Source organism: Poecilia latipinna, unplaced genomic scaffold (assembly GCF_001443285.1).
Source record: "Poecilia latipinna isolate Pla-1442-1.1 unplaced genomic scaffold, P_latipinna-1.0 Scaffold1972, whole genome shotgun sequence".
NCBI classification, from domain to species: domain Eukaryota; kingdom Metazoa; phylum Chordata; class Actinopteri; order Cyprinodontiformes; family Poeciliidae; genus Poecilia; species Poecilia latipinna.
In genome coordinates, this window is record NW_015114588.1 from 37,136 (window position 1) to 61,324 (window position 24,189).

The following is a 24,189-nucleotide window of genomic DNA, read 5'->3' on the forward strand; positions in this document are numbered from 1 at the left end:
ATATATGTTTGTAATTCATCGCTGTTGTTTTTGCATCAGATTTACAGGAGTACCAGAAACATGTGAACCTTTTTAAGTAAAAAAAACACAAAACAGATAAGTAAAGAAAATCAGTAAGTAAAATAAAAGACACACAACTAATTAAGTTACAATTTTCTAAATTCCATGTAATTAATGAACTCAAATTAACATGTTAGAGTCAAAGCCAAAAAAAAAAACTGTTCAGTTAGGACTGTACTTTGCAAGATTTTCAGCCTTAATTTTTATTGTGAAAGTTTCTACGTTATTTTCAGAATATTTTGCAAGCTATGGAACACCGAAAGTCAAAAAATGTTACAAATGAAAGATTTCCGATTAGAACATTTCATCAGACCAATAAAAACACATTTTAATACAGAAATGTGAGCTGAATGAAAAGTACATTTAACAGGTTGATACTTTCTAAAGGTACTTTTAATCTGACAAACGACCCTCATAGGAGCGTATATGCTAATTTACTGAATGTGACCATTTATTTAGCATAACATTTAGGTCACTACCACAACTGTCACCATGACTTTATCGTCTACTCTTCACTGCGACCTAAATAACGTCTCCTCTTTTAAGATGGCCACTGATAGTCGACCCTCAAGGCCAGGCTATGAAGTGGATCAAAAATATGGAAATGGAAGCGGTAAGAGTGACTCTGCTTTGCTTTCTGCTGTGTTCTTTCCTCTCTCATACCTGCTCCGTCAGTGGGATTCCTAACAACTCCACACCTTTGGACCTTTTCTCCCCTCTCTCTGCTCATTTCCTGTTTGATTCCTGCAAATAAAGGCTTCTAGTGCCACAAAACACCAAATTATTTATTTGAACTGATCTTTGACATTTTGTTTTAGATCACCAAAGTTTATTGTGACTCGAATGCTGTGTTGATGGTATGAAAGCAGCTTATAAACTTTCTTTCCTTTTCGCCCAGGGTCTAAAACTAGTAGACCTCCAAACGCCAGACTACCTTCGGGTTCTGGAAACTGCCATCCAGTTTGGGAATCCTGTCTTGTTGCAGAATGTCCAGGAGGATCTGGATCCGTCCCTCAACCCTATTCTCAACAAGTCTCTGACTCGCATAGGTCTGCACACACGCGGCGTCAAATTTAGCTCATTTAAACGCCAGATTTGTGACCTTTTTGTGGGGCTTTCTTTTCCCCCAGGTGGCAATCTGCTGATGAAGCTGGGTGACAAGGAGATCGAGTACAACCCTGACTTCAGGTTCTACATCACCACCAAGCTGTCCAACCCCCACTACTCCCCAGAGATTTCTTCAAAGACCACCATAGTGAACTTTGCTGTCAAGGAGCAGGTGTGTGGAAGATTGTGTTCCTCTGGCTCATCTGTGCACACTTCCAGACACCGTTTCAACATGTCCGCTTGTCTGGGTTTTTTTTTTTTTTTCTTGCTGCACAGGGTCTGGAGGCTCAGCTGCTGGGCATCGTGGTGCGTAAAGAGCGTCCAGAACTGGAGCAGCAGAAGGATTCACTGGTGATCAGCATTGCTGCTGGCAAAAAAAGCCTGCAGGACCTGGAGGACGAGATCCTCAGGTTTGTACAGCCGACTCTTTTTTTTTTACATCGGAACACAGAGCACTAAATCAGCCGTCTGTCCATCTATCTATCTTTTTGTCCATCCATCAATGTGCTGGATGGGTGAAATTGTAAAAAAAAAAAAAGGCCCATAAAAGGTTTTCTAAAACCTTGGTAAAGAAATTTGACAAGTGTTAAAATGAATTCATATAAAGTTTACTGCAGCAAAATCTCACTATGAAACAAAATGCAATCTTTAATTTCCTTAAATTAAAGATTATTCTAATCTTTCATTTGAGCAATTTGGGCAATTTTTTTAGTATGGAAAAATTTGACCTTAAAACAAATTATTGACCCCATTCCTAAATCCTCTGAGTTAAATTTATCTGAATCTTCTTAAATATGTTCTTTTTTGTGTGTGTGTTGGTCAGTTTCTTTGGATTTTGAAAGTAATCTTTGACTTCCTAAATACATTTGAATTGAAATGCTATGCATTGGTTTCTTGGAAACAACTGGGCATTGTAAACAAAAATCAGACGGCATTTAACCGCTAACAATATTTTCTCACTGGGTCACTATAAGGTGAGCCACGTAGAAGAAAGCATAAGAAAAGACAGATGTTGAAAGGCCATGTGTATATTTTTAAACTTTGCACATTTTTACTATCAGGTTCGATCATTTTGAAGGGGTGCTGTATTAATTATGTTTTAAGAATTGCAAACTGTTACTGCAGTTTTGATGTCCCTTGCGTTCGTTTGATCCCACCAGGCTGCTGAACGAATCCAGCGGCTCGCTGCTGGACGACGTCCAGCTGGTAAACACCCTGCAGGTCTCCAAGGTGACGTCCAGCCAAGTTACAGAGCAGCTGGAGACCAGCGAGCAGACCGAGCTGAAGATCGACTCAGCCAGAGAGGTCAGGAGGGGAGGGGTCGCTGTAGACACTGGAGAGCCCAGACAAAGACATCGGCATCAGACGCCTGCCTATTAAACGCAGCAATTGATTTTATTCAGAGGGAATAAAAGTCAATAAGCTGATATGCAACAACATTTTGGGCTTCTGTGAAAAGCAGGTAGAGGTTAAGACTCTCCTTGCTCACCAGTTGAAATCAGTACTCCGGTAACGTTAGTATTATTTTAGTTTTTTAGTAATTTTAGCAGATAAAAACAGGAAGATGATGAAATACACACATCTATTTATTTTGCCTGCAACTATTGTGTGTTAGCAAACGTTGCCTGTCAGCACCTTCAGACTACACATTAAAGCACATCATAAACAAATTCATACACATACCTGAACATGAACAAACCACCTGACTGCTGTTACCTCTGATGATCTACTCAGCAGCTTTGAGGCGTCGAAGTCAAGAGGTTTGGTTGCTGCAGCGAATCACATAATAATCCCAAGAAAGTAACATTCTGCACATGGCATACACTAAAGTAATGCTATACTGTGGCATTTTAGGCATACAAATGTTTATTTTCTTATTTGAAAAATGAATTGCTTTTTTTTTTTATTTGTGTTTTTATGTCTTTCTAATATTGCTTAAAAAGGCTTGAGTAGTTAATCTGCAGAATATGTTGGTATTTTTATCCGGTTAATCTTCAGAATTATCAGTAGATTAACTGATTACTACAATAATTGTTAGTTGCCTTGCACAGATGCGAAAAATGAGTATCCTGCAAATCTAGATTAAATTTAAGCTAGCTTACCCACTGGAACTACTGTGTGTCGTTCCAGTTTTATAACTGGATTATGGATTTTTCTTGTTTTTACTGGCGACCGCAAGTAGCCGCAGACTCTCTCTCCCAACAGGCCTACCGACCATGTGCTCAGCGAGCCTCCATTCTCTTCTTCATCCTGAACGACATGGGCCTCATCGACCCCATGTACCAGTTTTCTCTGGACGCCTACATCAACCTGTTCATGCTCAGCATAGCGAAGAGCAAGCAGGCATACAGCTTAAAGGTCGAGGAGCGAATCAACAACCTCAACGACTACCACACATACGCCGTGTACCGGTGACGACGACTCGAGGCTTTTTAACCGCAAAATCGATCAACTCTTGGCGGGCTTCTCGAGCTGACTCTCAGCTTGTCTCCTTCTCCTCCAGGTACACCTGTCGGGGTCTCTTTGAGGCTCACAAGCTCCTCTTCAGCTTCCAGATGTGCGTCAAAATCTTGGAGGTGGCCGGGAAGCTGAACATGGATGAGTACAACATCTTCCTCCGTGGCATCGTCGTAAGAAACACACAAACGTCATGCTTCATAACAGGACGAAAAGAGCTCTGAACATTGTAACTCATGAACAGCCTGTCTGCTTATGAAGCATCAATGTGTTGGGCGTTTTGAGAGAAGACACTCTAACTTACGGCCCATTGACAGGCTATTGATAAGGACGATCGGATGGATAATCCGTTTACCGGCTGGTTGCCAGACTCCAGCTGGGACGGCATCGCAGAGCTGGACAAGCTGCCCAAGTTTCATGGCATCGTGGCCTACTTTGAACACTACCCACGAGACTGGAACCTCTGGTACACCCACCCTGAACCAGAGAACGCTCCGCTGCCAGGTCTGTGCTGATCGTCTGGCCTGACTTTATTACACTCCAGCAAACTTAAGCTCATGTTTGAATTTGTCAGTGTTCAAGAAAACCGGTTCACTTTTTCCTCAGAGCCTTGTGAAACGTGAAGAGTTGTACGGTAGAAGTCCATACATTTCCTTCGAGAGAGTCGCTTTCATTCTTGACTCCTTGCCCTCTCGTTTGGTCTTCAAGGTGATTTGGATCACAACTACAACGAGCTCAAGAAGATGGTGATAGTGCGTTTCCTGCGCCAAGACCGCGTGTCTTTCTGCATCACCTCCTTCATCATCAAAAACCTGGGCCCGCGCTTTGTGGAGCCGCCTGTCCTCGACATGAAGGCCGTACGTTTCAACTGCAGTTCCCGTTCGATCCTGGAGCTTTGGCGTTTTGTGAATGATGGGTTTTAAATGTTTAAACTTGGATGTTTTTTTGTTTTTTTTTCGTGTGTGTGTGTGTGTGTGTTTTAATCGTATTCAACTGATTTAAATGTCCTGCCAGTTGTCTCCACCTTCCTTCCTCGCTCCCCTCGTCTTGTGACAGGTGGTGGAGGAGTCCACCTGCTGCAGTCCTCTGATCTTTGTGCTGTCTCCGGGAGTGGACCCCACAGGATCGCTGCTGCAACTGGCTAAGGCCTCGGGGATGAGCCAGCAATTCAGCGCTCTGTCTCTGGGCCAGGGGCAGGCGCCCATCGCCAGGAAGCTCATAGAGGAAGGGGTGAAGAACGGTGCGGCGCCAGCTGCTGTCGTTTTAGCCGACTCATCCATACATGAGGATGTGCGATATGGCATAAAAGTCATATCACCATATCTATTGTGACGGTGGCGTTAACGAAATATATCATGAATGTTTTCGTATAAAAGTTACAACCGAAATGAAAAAAAATCACATAGTAATTAAGTGGAATATATATATTTGTATGTGTGAACTTTTATTTCATACTTATGTCATACAAATATGAGCAAGTAATTGATATTGGTCAGTTGTCCTCCAAATTTCCAAAGTTCTTTTTTGGTTGCTTTTTGTTCAGTAAATTTCACAGAAACGACTGGAATTTAGTTATAAAAAAAACCCCAGAGTCTTTAGAAGTAACTCCCAAATAATACTAAAAACATATACAGGGTACTCAACAGAAATCGAAGCTTAGAGAAACTGCATTGTGACTTCCCAGGTCACTGGATCTTCCTTGCCAACTGCCACTTGTCTCTTTCCTGGATGCCGGAGTTGGACAAGCTGATAAAGGAGCTGCCGGTTCAGAACCCACAGCCCAACTTCAGGCTGTGGCTCAGCTCTTCACCTCACCCGGATTTTCCCATCACGATTCTGCAGGCCGGTATCAAGATGACCACCGAGCCGCCAAAGGTGCACAAGCGTGCAAATGTCACTGCAGACATGAAAACCTTCGTGTTGTTGCTTTAGGGATGTTTTTAATAACCCTCGCCTGCTTCGTGTCCACAGGGCGTGAAAGCCAACATGAAGCGTCTGTACCAGCTGGTGACTGAAGCTCAGTTCAACCGCTGCACCAAGCCCAGGCTCTACAAGAAGCTGCTCTACGCCCTCTGCTTTTTCCACAGCATCCTGTTGGAAAGGAAGAAGTTCCGGCAAATGGGCTGGAACATCATCTACGGCTTCAATGATTCTGACTTTGAGGTGCGAGAAACGCCATGTGTTGGCTAATATTCGACTTTGTACATCAGATGTTTGAAAGGAGTTTATGTGGTATTTATCCCGGCAGCTGAGAGGTCACTTCCTGTTTGTGAGGGAACGTTGACTCGCTTCTTGAGCAGCATCGCTGTGGACGGACATTTATCATGTCACTTTTCACACCACAATTTTTCGCAATATCACCATAAAATTTATTTAGGAAATCAAAGATTACTTTCAAAATCCATAGAAACTGACCAACACACAAAAAAGCACATATTAAAGAAGATTCATATAAATTTAACTCGGAGGCATTAGGAATGGGGTCGATAATTTGTTTTAAGGTCAAAATTTTCCATACTAAAAGAAATTGCTCAAATGAAAGATTAGATTTTCTGTATTGCCCACTCCCAGCATTCCTTTAATTTGAGGATTGGAAACTTTCTTTTCTGCATAGCTAGGATCCATCACTTCATTTCAGATTGAACTTTGACTAGGCCATCGCAACACTTTTACTCCTTTTCATTTTTCAAACATTCTGTTGAAACCGTTCTGCTGTGTGTTTTTTTTTTTAATTATTATTATTGTCCAGACCATCTCAGTGGTGTGAATATTATCAGTAAATACCAGAATATTTGCTGATAATATTCTGAGTTATCCAATCATGGTGACATGCATTATGTTCAGTTGCCTCTGATTTATTCTTGTGAGTCATTCAGATGCTATCGCCATGCCATTGTCACACTGCTATACTTTTTATGAAGATAATCTGTTGAGACATCAACTCATGGCAGGTGTTTAAGAATATTTTTCTCTTGTGAATAATCTTTCTCAGTGGTTAACCATAGACCTCCAGTTGTTTGTTAATGTACCTATAGCTCTTCTCACGTTGTCTCTCTACCTTGGCATTGTGCTGCTAACTCACCCATATGCTTAATTTTACAAAACAATAGGTTCCAATCGTGACCCTAAATATTCAGTTTCTCAACCATCAACATCTTTTTGTTTAGAATACAGAAGCAAAACACTTTATGGCTCAAGTACTCACTCACTTATCTGCGACGGCTGTGTTAGGTGAGCGAGAATCTGCTCTGTTTGTACCTGGATAAATATGAGGAGATTCCTTGGGACGCGCTCAAGTACCTCATCGCTGGCGTCAACTACGGCGGCCACGTCACAGACGAGTGGGACCGCCGACTCCTGACCACATACATCAACGACTACTTCTGCGAGGGAGCTATAAATCAGACCTCCTACAAGTGAGACTCTTGTTTTTAATTCTTCATCTTCTTCTTCTTCTCTCTAATGCTCATAGCTCAGCGTTTAGGTTTGGGCGTAAGACAAAAGTCACATTTATTCAATATGTCTGAAAAGACGTTTTCCTCATTATAGAGCTAATCTGTGGTCTGGTGAGGCTTCTTGCTGTTCACAGAGCACCAGCACCACCAAGAGGACAGGTTGAATATTACAGCAAAAAAATAATCACTTTTACACTTTCCTCAGGTTGTTTTCTGTATACATCTTTTTAATTGTTACTCAGAGAAGTCAAAGAAGTGGAATAAGATAAAATAGGTTTACAGATTCAATCTTCTAAAAAGCAGTAATTGGTCGGCTGGATATTAAAGTGTTCTTACGTTAGAGTTACACAATGTATTTGTCATTTTTGTTCATAAAAGATAGAACCGCATCTTTTCTGAGAATTTTACTCAAATGTCATCTGTGCTGCACTCAAAACAAGTTATTAAAATTGGCTTCTTTATTATTATTATATTTTATTGGCCCTCTCGAATTGTGAATTGAATCCATTAGAACCTATTTTCGGATTAGACAAAATCTTCAGCTATTTTGAAGTGTTCTCCAAAATTTGTTTTTTGAAAAATCGCACCACTTTCCATCCAAAAAACAAAAAAAAAACAACCAAAATGATCATGAGCCTTTAAGGCAGCCTGTATGTACATTTCTGACGGATATGTATGCAGTTCATTAATTGCAGGAGCTGCACGTTTGCTAATCTATAACACATTTTCTGCCCAACTCCTTGTTAGGCTATCAGTCTTACCCACCTACTATATTCCCCGCGAGGGTCCGCTGTCGTCGTTCCAGGATCACATCAACACGCTGCCGGCCACGGAGCACCCTGAGGTGTTCGGTGAGCACCCCAACGCCGACATCGCCAGCCAGATCGCCGAGACCCGCACGCTGTTCGAGACGCTGCTCTCCTTGCAGCCTCAGCACACGGGGACCGCGGCGACGGGGACCGGGGCCAGACCCAGTCGAGAGGACACGGTACGTCAGCGAGGATGAGAAGGTGCCGAGATCTGAAAATGTATAACCACCCCCACCAGAACACTGATTTCCTTCTGGTGAAGCTCTGCCCAGTCTGTCAACCTGTTTCAATGGTTTTAGACTTTTATTTTGAAGTAAGGCAGGAAAGAGACTCGTGATGTTTTCTCAGCAGCTTCCTAGATGAGCTTTCAAAGTACTGTAGAAGTCATTTTGGTAATCCTGGGAATGTTCTTTCCATTTATGGATAACGGTTTTCAGTGTGATTAAAATTAGGTTAAAGCTGCAGTATGTCACTTTACAACATTTTTTTTTTTTTACATAATTGTCACAATGCCGTGACAGTAAAATGTGAAACAGATAATCTGTGAAAAAAATCAAGCTTACCTCCCTGTGGTCCTACAGCCATCTGCAGATTCTTCATTTAGCTACTTACCGTAAGCCTTTTCTATGCAATATTAGAAATGAGTTAAAAGAAGCACACAAACAAATCAACTCATTTTTCAAATAAAAAACAATATTTTGTCTAAAATGCAATAACATAGGATCCCTTTAGTGTACGCTCGATCATTTACAGCGGCGGATGCATCCGCAGCAAAACAAATACATCAACAAAAGCTTTTTATGCTCTCTACTGACATCAGTAGAGTGCAGGTATAATCTGGTGAATATTTTCACCAGATTATTTCACCAGAATATTTTTTGGTTTTACCTATTAATAATTGGATAGCAAAAGATGCTTAGTAAAGACTTTTTTTTTTTACAAAATCTAAACCAGGTGAAGCTAAAACTACCCTGTTTGAGAAGTTCTGTGTGGAATATATCGAATGTCTTTATATTCTACTTGTAAAATGTATATTTTTTTGCACAGTTTTGGTGTAATCACTGCTCTGATTGATGGTTTCATCCAGGCCATTTACCATTAACATAACCTGTTAGTTTTCTGACTTCCTAGTTGGGGGGAGTTATATCAGACCCTGATTTCTGAGGTAGATGAAACGTTGCATTAAAGTTAAAAGTAAGTTAATCCCTCATCATGTGGTTAACAGTAACTACTTAGACTGTTGTGTTATTTGTGGAAGGCCTGGCATTGTCAAAGCAGACTGCCAGAACCTGAAGCTCATCTCTTTTATGCTCACATGAAGGTTTAAACGCTGGCAAGGGATTCAAAACTTTTGCATAAAAATTCTGTCGGAAGATTTGTTTTTGGGAACAGCACCACTGGGAAACAGTCAGAGCTCTGGTGTGGGTTTTTTTTTTTATACCAACATGCTCACATTGCAATACATGTGTGGCATGTTTTGGAAAAAAAAAACAAGCAAACATGTTATGCTTTGGTGCTCCATCACCTCAGCTGCCGGCTTCACTCGGGTTTTAGTCTACTGGTACTGACGCCATGTGGCGGTTTTGTGGCAAAACCAATCAGCATCTTAACGTAAACCAGAGATTGATTTCTCATCTTCTCTTTTACAAAGTGTTTTCTGTCTGGAGGTTGATGTGGTTAGACATTTGCTTCCAGCTTGTCCAAAGGCTGCAGAAGCAGAGCGTACCATAACTAAATGAAAATTAAACTAAATGATGTTAATAGTTAGATTTTGTTTATTAGATTGGCCTTGGCAAGCGTGTCTTCTGGCAGCTGTTTTCTGCTTTTGGTTTTAAAGAGTGGCTTCATGAAGCCAGACATAAGACCTGTAGTCTGGTTAGCAGTGGTCAGTGTAATAAGATGCAGATCCAGGAATCTTTAAGAGATGCAAACTGAGGATGCTTTTTAGACTCTGAAGTTAGACTTATAGTTTTGTTTCGTTAACTTCTTTTCCCTGCTGCTTAAACAGTCTATCAAATGTTTTCTTTATGATATTTCCGCTCTCCTTCTTTTCAGCTGTGTGCAGCTCCATCTTACAAATTTCGTTTGTGCCTCTTTCCACTTGAATATTTTAGATTATTGGCTAAATTTAACGTCAGTTAAGGAGAATCAGAGTAAAGACAAAAAGCAGTTTTCAGATAATGATTTAGTTTAATCCAAATAGACTGGGTCCAGTGTGAAAAAGTAACACTGCCTTTTGCTAAATCATAAAATAACAGCGATTAAAAAGATGTTTTGTTACATTTCACTAGCGTAATCAAGACCTGATTTCTTTTTTTATTCCAAATAATTCAGAAATATTTTTTTTACACACAGTGTTGTAAACTTAAATAATGGGATCAATTAAAAAAAAGAACTCATACTTGTACTCATACTACTCATATTTTCTATAACACTGTTTAAAGAGCATTTACACAGTGGAGCATCAAAGCCGCAGAATGTAAATTTTAGAAAAGTACGTCGGTGTCTGTATGTGGCCTTTAGATTTTGAAACTGAGCCAGTCTTGTGTTCATGTGTAGGTTCTGGAGCTGCTGGGTGAGGTTCGTACTAAGATCCCAGCTCTGATCGACTGCGAAGGGACCAAGACCGTCCTCCAAGACAACCCCACGCCCCTTAATGTGGTCTTACTACAAGAGATCCAGAGATACAACTCTCTGCTGGAAGCCATCATGTAAGAACCATCAATTTGTCTGCCGGACGAGACGTGGTACGCAGCACCCGCCTAGCTGATTTGAAGCCCAGGTGAAACGTTTTCATCTTTTTCTTGCATTTATTCTCACACTTTATTGTAGTTTCTCCCTGGTGGAGCTGGAGAAGGGAATAAAAGGCTTCGTGGTGATGTCACCAAGCATGGAGGAGACCTTCAACTGTATTTACGACGCCCGCGTGCCCCCGGTGTGGGAGAAGGTGCAGACACACAGAAATTACAGTCATGCAGGAAATTCTAAGAGGACATTCAAGGGTCTTTACTCAGCACTTAAGGTATCATTTACACATCCAGCATCACTTCACTTGAGCGGCACCTGTTCTCAAGTTCGGCTGCATTTAGCAACATTTTGGAGTCTCCCTGAAGCAGGTGGGAAAATGTGTTAAGATTTATTGGGAACTAAGTAAAAAAAAAAAAAAACAGCAAATTTTTTTTATTCAACCGCTTAAGGGTTTTATGCAATATTAGAAATACAGTAAAATATGCAAAACAAACAATTCAAGTCGTGTTTTTAAAATAAAATAAGACGTTTAAGCTTGAGTCTTTATGATTAATCAATTACTAAATTAGTTGCTGATTATTTCAGTAACTGATTCATCACGATTAATCCAATTTGTTGTTTCAGCCCTAAAACGTATCTCTTAGTTTTATTTTAGAAACACGTTTCATTTCATCAGTGAAAGATTCAGTTGATAAAACTTGCAGTAACTCCTGGGCTTTGTTATCTTAAAGCTTTGATTTGATTTTCCTAAAATTGAAATGACAGTGGTAAAGCATTGTTCGGCAGCAACCAGTACAGTGTTTTTTTTTGTTTTGTTTGTTTTTCTGAATGTCTTTGCAAATGGTGAAAAACTCTTAAATCAGAAATGTGATGTGTGTTTCACATGTCTTCATGGCGCAGCTGACAAACTAAAAAAAAAAAAAACACACAAAAGAAATCAAGAATCCAGAACCTGAAGTTGAGGTTTATTGCAGACTTGGATGCCAGTGACTAATTTGGGACTTGATCGGAATGACTAGGCTGAAAAGATCCTTCTGCACAGTAATCTAATGGTCCAACACTGATCTTGTTGTTCCCACTCAGCCATTAAAACAGCTGCAGAAAGCGGTGTGCTGCTATTAACGGCATATTCATCCATCTACCCTTCACCCTGTCTGACTCGTGCAGAAAAATGCTTTTTATTCTGCTCTCCTCATCGACATAAACACACACGGTGATGGAGCGCTGGCAGCCTCCCAGCTGTGAATGATCTGTTCTGGCTTCATTACCACTGGACCACTCAGTACAGTGAGGGGGTTTGGGGGCTGGGGGGGCGGCGGGCGGGATGGGACCCCGGGTGCTGTCGGTTTGGGTCAAGGGGCTTCAACTGATTCTGGGTCAGAGGAGTTCATGTTTATATCCAATGTTTTCGTCTTTCTAAGGGCCACTCATGAAAGCGTCGTTTGGGTTTGTGAGTGGGCCCTGGTGGGGCGGAGCTCACCTTGGCCCTCGGGGGCCGAACAAAGCCACTGTCTGTGGGCTAATCGGAGGGCAATAAGCAAAGTAAACCTTCCAAGGTCTGCTCCACTTTCCCAATAAGACCCTGAGCTCATTGTGTTCCAGCCAGCAGCTTATTATGGCTCAATCTACTGTATGTGTGTGTGTGTGTGTGTGTGTGTGTGTGTGTGTGTGTGTGTGTGTGTGTGTGTGTGTGTGTGTGTGTGTGTGTGTGTGTGTTTCCTTTTATAGGCGTATTGGATAGCCATTATGGCTGCTGCTTCCAGCTGAGCGTCTCTATTCAAAGGACTGCTTGTAAACTACACAACTCCATGTCTTTGTTTCTAATCCTGGCTTTAGTCCATGTCTCTGTTTTTTTGTTGTTGTTGTTTTTTTAAATATCCATTACATGTTTCTCTTTTTTCTTTTACCTGATGTTCACTCTTTTATTTAATCTGCTCCAATTCTGCCTTCAGGTCTCGATGCAGCAGCGGCAACCCCATCCTGCTTATTTATCCCTCCATCTCTTCATCTCTTTCCTCCTCTGGCCGTCCTTGGCATGGCAGCCTGTCATTAGCTCTGAGCTCAGACTCATGCCTTTAATTTTGGCCTCTCTCTCTCTCTCTCTCTCTCTCTCTGGCCATGTACATTTCTCCTCAAACCCCTCAATGTTTGCATAGTTTTTTGAGTGTGAGCTTTGTGGGCAGAAATGGAAAATAATCCTGCTTGAAATCAAAATTGTAGCTAATTCTTTGTCGGGAGACAAAGGGTGGCGATGCGTGGAGGCTGTGTGTAAGTAAAGGTTGAAGGAAATGGTGAGTCGTGCGCGAGGCTGGACACGGAGGAAGCAAAAAAAAAAAAAAGGATTTCCATCGATTGGCTGGAAAGGATGTGCAGCAGGTTAGAGTGATTAAGGACAGAGACGGAAACTAAAGATCAAAGTGTTGAACAGAAGAAAGAAGGACTTTGAGAAGTTCACGAATGAGAGATGGAGCAAGATGTGGAAAAGTTAGTTACTCAGTGGGAATTAGGTTTGGACCTGAATATGTAAAAGCCTCCCAGTCGCAGCTCTGACTGTGTTTGAGGACGCTGTTCTGCCAGAAGCTGAACCTCCATCCCAGTCTCAAGTGTCTCAGTTCAAATCAAAAATACTTTCCCAAAGGGAATTAATTAAATGTTGTTGTAATTTATATTGATTCAAAAATCTTCAGAGTTATTGTGTATGGTGATACGGCAGCCATCACCACGTAGCTGTCTGTATTACAGTGCACGTGAAGAAGCCTCTGACTAAAGACATGATGTTTTTCTAAGACAGTCTCATGAAATATTGAGGGCGGAGCCAAATAAAGGGTTTTCCTTATTCTTTTAGCTCCTTCCATCTTCCCGTTATCCCTGACCTTTCTGGAGGAAAGCATTCCCGCATCATAATGCTGCCATCACCATATTTCAACATGGGAATGCTGAGTCCTGTTTATTTTTGGCATCAGAGAATAACCACGTGTTTTTCTCATTAATGCGTGAGATTAATCTCAAAATTTCAGAGTTTTTGGGCTTGCTTTTTTTTTTTTTTTAATTATTTTATTTCTGGTAGTCCTAATACTCTGCTGTAGGAATTCAGTGGCTAAATAAAGAAATGAAAAACTGAATAGAAAATAAGTAGGAGCAGCCGCACTGCTGTTGAACTCATTGTGAGGGGCTGCCAGCGGCTGGACCGCAGCGTTGACCCCACGTTTCTCTCTCTCTCTCTCTCTCTCTGTCCTCCAGGCGTATCCGTCCCAGAAGCCTCTGGCGTCGTGGACGCGCGACCTCTGCCAGCGAGTGGACCAGTTCGCACGCTGGGCAGAGAAGGTCCAGCCCCCCGTTCTGTTCTGGCTGTCCGGCTTCACCTTTCCCAACGGCTTCCTCACCGCCGTGCTGCAGTTCACCGCCCGGCAACACAACGTGAGCGCTCGCCAACGTCTCCGTGGCGATTCCATGAGCCCGTCACGGCCGGGGACTCGTTTCCGCTTGGCGAACTCGGGTTTTCGGTTTTACTGGTGTCGGAACAGCCCTGCAGTCTTCTCCTTGTGTGGGTTTGGCAGAGAGCGCAGTGTCGTCCTTCTGAACAAAAACACTTAATTAATCTCAACTTCCTGCAGCTCCCTCACAGCACACCGAGACCCGCGGGAGCTTTGGCGGACGGGTTTTTGTCAGCTTAGCCAGAAATACGTCTGAAATGTGACACAAAAGATCCCAGATGATGAAGTCATGAGGGAATAATTATCAACTTACATCCAGTTTTTATTTTTTGTTTTAGAAAACTACATTTAATTTATTTCATTTTCTCGATCCGTGTCAGTTTACAGATGGGTTAAAACTGGATATTCACTGGGATTTTTATCGGGTTCTCTTTAAGGAACTTAAATATCCTGCTGACTGGAAATCTTGTTCATAATCGAGATTTCCAGTTATTATTTCTCTGATTTAATCCCAGACGGCGAATTCGACTCGATTTTCTGAAGCTATTGTTGCTGTAAATACGTCAGCTCCTAGTGAAAAGTAAATTTGTTGGGAAACATCACAATTATTCAGGTTTTTTTTTTCAGTAAACTAAGTAAAAAAAAAAAGAACAGTTTAAATTGTTAAATAAAACTAATATACAAAATATTTTATACAAAACCCACCTACTGTACGTTTGTCATGAAGGTGTGGCTTCATCGGCTGCATCAGACGCCTCTGTTTGAGATGAAAACACCTCAACTACCCGGAGACGTAGATACGTTCAGAAATGAGCGGTTCAGAGAATAGTACAAAATGAAAATGGTATGAAAAGGTGACAGAGGCCAAAATGTCTCTAGATGTGTGGCGGATGCACAAGTTGAAGTTTAAAGGAACAGGGTGCAGCTTCTCCTGAATCCAGAGCTGGTCCACCAACTAAGAGAAAACGTCAAAAAAAACTGACCAAAAGGCTTTACTAATAAGATCCCAATGGCTTTAATATGTGGGATTTTACTTTGCACAGAATCATTTTAACTTAATCAATTGAAGAAAGTCAAAACATTTGAACAGATAACAGATGTTAATGCATAATCTCTCGTGTGTATCTGCAGATCTCAGTGGACACGCTGTCCTGGGACTTTCTAGTGTCCACTGTGGATGACAGCAACCTGCTGACCCCGCCTGAGGTGACGCCGCGTCATCGGCCAGATTTCCATCAGAATCTCTCTTTCAGCACATTTTACCTCTCTCATCATTTCCATGTGTCCTCTTTTTGTTTTGTTTTTTTATTTAGTTCTTTTAAATCAAGTAACGTCTCCATCCGCCCCCATTTCTCCAGCTCCCAATTCGTTCTCTTCGTCTTTTATCCTCTATTCCCGTTACGATTCCAACTCTTTTTTCTTTTTTTCCATTTTTCTCATCCATCCTGTATTATTTTTAACATTTCGTTACCTGAATGTTGTACGAACATTTTGTCCTTGTTTTTGTGGCTCATTCACATGCAGTGCCAATCAGAAATCTACATACACTCAACATGGTTAAGCATTCATTTTGGTCTTTTAATGATGTATATTTATATATATATTTAGATTTAGTTTAAGAAAAGCATTAACTTATAGTTGCAGGGCAGTTAAAGTGGTTGGTTTGCTTGTGGAAGCTTTAGAAACACAAAACAAAAGTACAAAAATGTGAATTTTGCACATGTCCCCTCTAAACTTCACATCCAGACTTGTGCTCAGTTCAGTGACGTTGCAGTGCAAACGAAACTCTGATGGTGACTCAATGTAAACTTTGGCGCCTTTTCTCTCCGTCTCCTCACTCGTTCAGGATGGCGTCTATGTGAAAGGCCTGTACCTGGAGGGGGCGGGTTGGGACAGGAAGAACGCGTGTCTGGTGGAGGCCGAGCCCATGAAGATGGTCTGCCCGATCCCCACCATCTACTTTAAACCAGTGGAAAACCGCAAGAAGATGTCCAAGAGTGAGCCGTCCGTCGAAACGTGCCGATTTGTTTTTGACGACGCCGTCGTGCTTCACCTCGCGCCGTCTCTCCTTTCCGTCCGCAGGCATGTACCTGTGTCCGTGTTACTACTTCTCGGTGCGTGCAGGGAAAGACGGCCGGCCGGCGTTCGTGGTCGCCGTCGAGCTCAAATCCGGAGCCGTGTCTCCGGACCACTGGGTGAAGAGAGGAACTGCTCTCCTCATGAGTCTGGACAACTGAATGCCCACACATTTCTAATATTTCCTTTCGTTTTTTTTTTAGATTTTGTTTGCCAAATGTTTGTAGTTTCTGAATCATAAAGTAGAAAGGCGCGATGCGCACCGCTGATGTAAGTCGTTCTGTGATGTTTGTACTTTGGTTTCGTTAGCTCTCTCCCATCTGCCTTTACAAGCTGATGTGTTCCACCGAAGAGAGAACACGCCTGGGGACGTAACACCCACTGTTTCACTGGAATCACCTTTGAAACATCTGGACCGAGCGACTGTTTTGGTCAGAAAACGTCTGACCGTGTGCGCTTATTGACTTTAAGCTCCCGAAAATACTTTGAACTTCAATAAAGCTCAAAACATGTTGACTACGATTGTAAAGGTAGACAATTTAGAGCTTGTTTGATACAAAAGCAGCCATGTTTGTTTAAATGTAACACTAAGACTTAAGAGAATCAGAATGAAAGCATATTAAAAAACAAAAAAGTAAAACTTCGGTTCTTTAGGGTGGATTGAGGCTCATCTTCATCTCTGAAGCTGAAAAAGAGAGCAAATGAATCCTGATGAAGCTTCGTGGACAAGACGTTTGGAGTCCGTCAGTCGGCCGTTTTGAGCCCAGATTTCCCCTCCAGATAGACTCAACCCAAACTTCTCAAAGGGAGAGAGAGAATAAAGAAACGAGAAGGAGCCTGGAGAAAGAACCATGCAGTAATGAGAGAGGGGAACCGGGAAGGGGCTGGTGGAGGGGAGCAGTTCAAGGTCGCATTCAGCAGTAAGGACTGTCCTGACCAAACACGGACTTCCTTTTGGGTTTAAGAGCCTCTTTATCAAATCCTAGTCTTTGTGAGTGTGTGTGTGTGTGTGTGTGTGTGTGTGTGTGTGTGTAAGGGCACATTGGTGGTCTCCAGTTGGTGGGAGGTGGAGGGAGGGCAACTTTGAATTCAAATTCAAATGGGCTTATTCTTCAGGCCCGGTTCTGACAGACATCAGACTTGAAGCTGGAATGTAAATGTGGCATTTTTGGATGTCCGTACTCCGGGATTAGTTTGTTTCTTCTAAAAGTCACGGGGTGGAGGGTAGGGAATTAAGTTCAGCTTTCATTGTTTCTAGAAAGTGCGGGTGGAGGTTGAACTCCACTCTCTGCTCTACATGAATGTAAACCCCTGTTGTCTGTTCATAAACAAAGCAGTTCTGGCTGAAATTCCTCCTGTTTGTCATCTTCTCACATGGAAATCACATACAGAGGACCCCCCCCCCCCCCCCTCCCCCCCCTTTTTTGCAGTTCGGTATTCGCAGATTTTTCTGTGGAACTTGAAATTGTTTGCGGACGACCCACCTATTCGCGGATTGCTCCAGACTGCTTCTCTAAAATGTTAGAAAGAAAATTCAACTGGGGAGGCTGGAACACCAAGGCCCGATGAAACTTGAGATATTTGTCGGCGTTCGGGAAGGAGCCAAGCACGACTTTTATTTTCCTTTGAACCCTCAAGAATGGAAATAAGGAAGATTGTAGATATTAGCTTCTGTGGTAGTTCTTTTTCTGAAAAGTTGCTAAGTTGGTATTTAATAAGGCAGCTAATAATAATCTACAGTCTTCGTAATCTCTGCTCTTGGGGGTTCAACCAATCAGCGCCAAGGAAAATGATTGTCACTCCTAGATTGGCTGCTTTGCAAACAAACACCACCCAATAGCGTGTGAGGTAACATTGTGCCTACATATTTCAGCTTCCCAACCTGCTTTTGCTTTCAGATATTCTTGGACATGCTCTATGAAAAAAATCTGCGTCTAAGCAAATTTTATGTAAATAATTGGTAGTTGCGGGAAAACACGCAAATTAGTGAATTTGCTTGGTTTGGTGACACACTAAGATTACAAGGAGCCCCCATCTGACCACCCCCTCGCCCAGGGATTCATTTATGCATTAACCACCACTGCATACTAAGTATCATTCAAACACTGGTTGAACATTACCACTGTTCAACCTGGTCCCATTGAACTAAACCATCTGAACCTTATGTGACCTTTCTGTTGACTTTTCCCAGCATGGATTTTCCTCTAGTTTCCAGTTTCTTGAAAAGTTTAAAGCACCTGGTGAAATTACTACACTTATAGTACCATCATTAGAGGGCAAAACCAGAGGTTCTCCAGTGTATTACTGTAAACGAGCGAAGTATCTGGGAAGTCCTGCAGAGTGACTAAAAACCAACCTGGAAGAGAGGGAGGAAGGCAGGCAGGGAGGGAGGGAAGAGGAAAAGAGGCGTTCAGCGGTAGAAGAGAGAGAGAGGGGGGGGGGTGGAACCGGAGGGAAAGACTCCTCTGCTTCAATGGAATAAAAACTGCGCAGTTTCTTTGAAGGAGTCCCCATCCACAGCTCGGTTCGTGCGCAGTGGACACCTCTGGAGGATGATTCAGGGATGGTGGCTCCTGCCTTTTTCCTGGCTCTAGCCTTCCATTTATTTTTTTTTTTATTTCAGTGCCAGCTCAGAGGAGGAAGAGGAGCTGTGCAATCATTCAGTAAAAGCCGATGCGACCATGCAGAGGTGCAGCATGCACCTCTGCATGGTCTTTCTGTTCCCGTCGCTGCACCTAAACGGGTTTTGGATGCTGGTTGGAGCTCTATACGTGGTTTAGAAATGACGGAGGAGAAGACGGGTTTTTTTTTAAGGGGGCTGCGTCATCCCCGGATGGGCATGGAGGTGGACTGCCGTGCAGATCTTTCTCTGGATTTCGCTGCTGATTCTGTGGACAAACATCTATAAAAAATAAAAGGTGAGAATAAGCGCAGATTGAAACCCGTTCCTGGAAGTAACGTAGCAGAGCTACCGTCTTCTTCCTGTTACAAATGGAGGATTTTCATGACGTTATGTAATTACTAATAATGTCTTAACTTTGCATGCGTGCTTGTGTTGAGTTTGAGCTGGTTCTGTCTTGTTTTGCGGGATTATTCCCCTCCTAACATCATAGTGAAAGTGGAATGATGTCACGTTTTCTACAGAAAAGGATGGGGATAGTTTACGGGAATGAAGCTGATGTCGCAATCATCTTGTGTCGACCCCACGTTTCCACGATAATACGCAGATTAAAAAAAAAAAAAAAGAGTCGATAAATGGAGTGGGTTGGCGCGGCCGTTCTGTTTGGCTCATTTATGCGGGTATAATTGCGTGTTTATGGGGTGAAATGCGGGCTCTCCGCTTTTTAGAGGAAAGGGGTGTCGCATTTTCTTTCTGAAATGTCATGTGGTGAAGTTGTGGCGGGTTCTCTACTATTTCCAGGAAGAGCGTTTGAATTTTCTTCCCCTTGGATTTTTTTCTCCCCCTGTCTCCACCCCTCTACATGCTGCTTCTCCACCTGCCATTTGCCCTCTTCGCCACTAGATGGCGACACAGGACAGGAAATCAGACAGGACGTCACCTGCTTGACGTATTTACATGCGTAGTAGTTTTACGGTTGGGGTTCGGGTCTCCGCCGTGCTTCAGTTACAGGACTTTGCTAATTCACACCGCTCACGTTTGTAAAACTTTTTGTTATGATGCAGACTTCAGTGTATATTATTTGGATTGTATGTAATAGATCAATTACAGGGTAATTGTGAAGCGAAAGGCGACACTGACATTGTATTAAAAATATTATCAGATTAAACACCTAAAAAGCATTTTGCGCTTCAACTCCCTTTACTTTTATACCCATAAATCAGGAGTGTCCAAACTTTTCGTCATGTGGGACACAATTTTCTACTCCAATTCTTCTGATATTTAATAATATGTTTGTTTTTGAGTGGATGTCAATAGATAAATGTGGTCATATTTACGAATAAATAAAAGACAACACAGAAAACCTCTTTGTGTCAAAGATAACACCTTTTTGTTGTAAAAAGATTGTAATTACATTTAATTAAAAACATAATTTCCATCAATCCTGTGTGGTCAGTTTAACTGCAGGGATTTGCTCTTTCCTCTAGAGGGCGACACACCCAAACTCCAGCGTCTCTTTTTGTCTGCAGGTCACACCAGAGTGTTGGTCGGTTTTGTTTGGAGAATTAATGGTGTTCGAGGAGAAGTCAGTAAAAGCTTTAAATTATCACATTTATGGTTAGATCTTTCTTTAAAACATAATTTATTATGTACTCTTCAGCGAGCTTGCTGGCTGTATTTGTCAGAATAAACTTTAGATTCAGTACTGGATTGGAGGACTAACTTACGATATTTGCTGGAAACGGGAGGGAAATGATCTGACATGTAACCCTCATCTCCAGATTAGAGATTGTGGGGATCTGATAAATTTCCTGCTTTCTACGTGGATTTTCTGACCCTCTGACTCCAGCCGCATCTGAAGGCTGCAGTTATTCCTGTTGCTTGTGTATATGTTTTCCTTCCACTTAACTTTTTTTTTAATTTTTACCAGTACGCTTTGGAGTTGAGTTGCTGCCATGCGATTGGCTCACTCGACATGCGCATTAATGAGCAGTTGAACAGGTCTAATGAAGTCATAAAACTGAGTTTAACATGAATGGAATTGCTGTAATAAACTTTTTGATTATTTTTTTTTTGTTCTTTTTACTCATTTAAGAAGAAAAGGTTCACCTTCATGAGTTTCTGTTTTTTTTTTTTTTTTCTTCGCAGCAGCGCAGGGAGGATGGGAAGGCGTCTCGGTGCTGTGTTTGAGGAACCGCCAGCGCCTGACTGAAGCCATGAGAAATCACCACAGGCTGCTGACTGCTGGAGGAAGATGGATGGGATTCACCTCGACACCTGCAGCTGGAAAAATCCTCCATGTAACGGCAAGGTGGCTAAAGCTGCCTTTTGTGTTTATTGCAAAATAATCATAGTTATGTTATAAAAACATTATAAAATTGGTAAAAGTATTTTTTTTCAAATTTAAATGAGCTTATCTTTATTAACCACATAGTATTTCTGATATTAATATTTTATAATAAAAAAAAATGTTCACACAGAAGTTAAAAGCAAAAGATGCTCAAGCAGGCAGAGTGCTTGTCATATTACTTATGCATTCATAAAATATTAATTTAAATGCACAAACATTTGGCATCTCCTCTGTAAACATGACAGTCACAACTTAGTTCTGCACCAACAATCGGTAGCTTTTTTTTTTGTTTGTTTTTTCTGTTTTGACTGTTTAGAAGCAAAAAGATCAAACTAAAAAAATCAGTAGAAAAATGCTGGAAATTCACGTCTGGAAACGTGTGGGGGAAAAAGAGTCGGAATGCTGACAAGCAAACAGTTTGTTTTTCTTCCCACTAATGCAACATTTTGTTGAGTAGTCCACATGCTAGCAGCAGACAGACTGAGCTGATCCTTATCAAACTCACTGGTGTGTTATTTTCTCTTCCTGCTGCAGAACAGGACGGCTGACCTGCATCCGTCTGCAAAGCGAACAGAGCGTACCTGCCCAGGTAAGACCTCCTGACCTCTTATCTCCGCCTCCCTCATGAGTCGGCGGTGATGAATGAAACGCGCTTGACTTTGTGGTTCAGCTCTGTTGGGATGTTGGAACGGCAGAATGTTCGTCGGACAAACAATACAACCTTTAGATTTGCGCACAGTATGGCACGGTTTTGGAAATTGGACTGTTTCAGCGCAAATCGGTGTGCGTGTGGGAGCAGCCTCTGATCCACTCAGAGAGGCTGGTCTGTTTGAAGTTGTCACATATTTATTTTTCCTGAGTTCTGGCCTGCTGCGAGTCTGTTTAGACATCATGAGCCGGTCTGACTGATTCGTTTCTTTAAAACGTTTTTTTTTTTCTTCATTGCATTTGTTGTTAAGCTGCCAACTTGCCTTTAACTGCGCTGCTGGTTTACTATCGAGTTCCCTTTTATCAAGAGAAGCGCAGCGTTGGATTCAGTTTATGTTTCACTGTTTATTTAAACTTGAGAAGATTTAAAACAATTTACCTTCGACATTTTTTTCAGTCCCCCCCCCCCCCCCTTATTTATTGCTTTTACTGAAGTACTTTCAAGACGTACGGGGGGCAAATACTGCCAGAAAATACAGAGTAACTGCAGGAGATGAATTGCTGTGATGATTAATATAAGAAAAAAAAAATCCTAAGTAGTCCAAAAAAATAACAAGCATACATTTAAACTGAATGATAATTAAAAGGGGAAAATAGAAAAACAAGAAAGGAATTGTGGAATAAAATGAAATTTTTAAAATGCCCAAAGACAGAAAAAAATCCACAAAATATTGTTGAAAAAAAAAGGAAAAAAAAAATTATTTAAGTGAAAATAGTGGAAGGGGTGTTGATGTACTAAATTATTACAAATTAAGATATAAAAAATTAAATAAATTATTATTATTATTAAGCTATTAACTTATGCAACATTGCATATATTGTCTTTTTTCATTTCTCAGCCTTGTTATTAATCTACTGCCTAATGCAATGATAAAAATAAACAAAGTTTTTAAAATAAAATTTCTAGGTGTGTTATCAATTTTAAAGCAAAAAAAAAAGCCACTATTCTTAAAGCAAATACATTTTTTGTCAAGTTCATTTGTGTCCATTTTTTATTTTTTGTATGTGGGTATACATGCACATATTTATAATTTGGTAGTACTGACTCTCAGTGACGGGTTGTCACCCCCAGCCCGTCACTGAGGTGCTTACACACCTAACTTAACAGCAGCTCCGTTTCATTTTCACACACCTTCTGACATCTGTCTCAAACACGCCCTCTCTCTCTTCTGGCTCACGGTTCTGATCCGCCGCTCTGGGACAAAGACACACGTTTCCTGTAAATCCGGTGTCTCACAGGACGCAGCTAAGTCTTACACACCTGAGGGGGTTTGTTACGAGCTTTGCAGCTTTGTTTCATACATTCACAGCCGGCCACAAATCAGATCAATTACACACGCGAACGGATGCAGAAATACACACACACACACACACACACACACACACGGTCGTTTTATTTTAATGATAAAATGGCAGCCATGCTTAGAAATTCTCATATTCTTTGGGCTCATCCCAAAGAAAGCATAAAATATGCATAATGAACGTCTTAAAGATTATGTTTTCAGTGTGCCAGCCACAAAACTACATAAATACTGGGGACAAGGAGATGGAAGCAAAACAAGTCAGAAAATGTGGCCCAGATTTAGTGAAATCTCTGTTACTGAGATTTTGCAATGGTTTCACATTTTAAGAACTCCTTCGTCGTCCTTCCCTGTAGTACTCCAGCGAAGGAAGTTGCTAGAGAAGTTAAGATATTAAAACATAAATACTACCACGTTTAATGAGCATATGGACTCTGTCGGAAAAACGCTTTGTTTCCATTCAGCTCCGAACGGCTGGACTGAAAACGATGAGCTTCGATCCGTGGCGGCACGCTGTCTGCTCTGCGCTCTCTGCTTGAGACGTCTAGGTTGTGAACTGATGTTCTTCCAGAAATAATGAAAAGTATCAACTATATGGAACTCGTACGGTGCAAGACTGCATCTCATTTGTTCCCACTGGAGATGATAAAAAAGGTGTTAGGAGTGTTTTCCTTTTTCGCAGCGTGAAAAGAATCCGGTGGCGAGACAGAAAAAAGATGGTTTGTTGTAAAGCCTTGTGAGGCTTTGTTGCCACCACACTGATGGTTAAAAAACTGGACAGGGAAATGGTGATAAAGGTGGCTTTTGTATGAAAATACTTTTTATTCATGTAAATGAAGCAATTCAAGTCATTTGAATGACTTGTCTCGGTGTTAACAGTTTTTTCCATCGAGATGTAAAGAAAATGTTTAATTGCGTAAAGGCGTTGAAAGTTCAATGCTCTGTTATGAGTGAACGGCGTATGAGTGTCCCGAAATGTGTTTCATTGAACACTTTTCAAGTGATCAAAGAAATGCAAGGTCTAACTGTTATCTATTTGAAGCATTCGTCCGGCTGAGGTGAAT

General features: G+C 41.6%; 1 protein-coding gene across 1 annotated transcript in view; it reads left to right on the forward strand.

The window, feature by feature from the left end:
- The window catches only part of dnah2 (dynein, axonemal, heavy chain 2), a 53,959-nt gene extending 36,991 nt beyond the window's left edge, over window positions 1–16,968 (forward strand). Inside the window, exons 56-75 of the mRNA XM_015016000.1 lie at window positions 607–673; window positions 959–1,109; window positions 1,191–1,339; window positions 1,444–1,577; window positions 2,328–2,472; window positions 3,373–3,578; window positions 3,671–3,797; window positions 3,942–4,128; window positions 4,333–4,481; window positions 4,681–4,864; window positions 5,309–5,499; window positions 5,596–5,787; window positions 6,856–7,040; window positions 7,827–8,067; window positions 10,448–10,599; window positions 10,721–10,835; window positions 13,877–14,053; window positions 15,202–15,276; window positions 15,917–16,067; window positions 16,153–16,968. Of these exons, the coding sequence (XP_014871486.1) occupies window positions 607–673; window positions 959–1,109; window positions 1,191–1,339; window positions 1,444–1,577; window positions 2,328–2,472; window positions 3,373–3,578; window positions 3,671–3,797; window positions 3,942–4,128; window positions 4,333–4,481; window positions 4,681–4,864; window positions 5,309–5,499; window positions 5,596–5,787; window positions 6,856–7,040; window positions 7,827–8,067; window positions 10,448–10,599; window positions 10,721–10,835; window positions 13,877–14,053; window positions 15,202–15,276; window positions 15,917–16,067; window positions 16,153–16,307 (3,133 nt within the window). The 3' untranslated portion in view covers window positions 16,308–16,968. The remainder of the gene's footprint in view (window positions 1–606; window positions 674–958; window positions 1,110–1,190; window positions 1,340–1,443; window positions 1,578–2,327; window positions 2,473–3,372; window positions 3,579–3,670; window positions 3,798–3,941; window positions 4,129–4,332; window positions 4,482–4,680; window positions 4,865–5,308; window positions 5,500–5,595; window positions 5,788–6,855; window positions 7,041–7,826; window positions 8,068–10,447; window positions 10,600–10,720; window positions 10,836–13,876; window positions 14,054–15,201; window positions 15,277–15,916; window positions 16,068–16,152) is intronic.
- The last annotated feature ends 7,221 nt before the right edge of the window (window positions 16,969–24,189 follow it).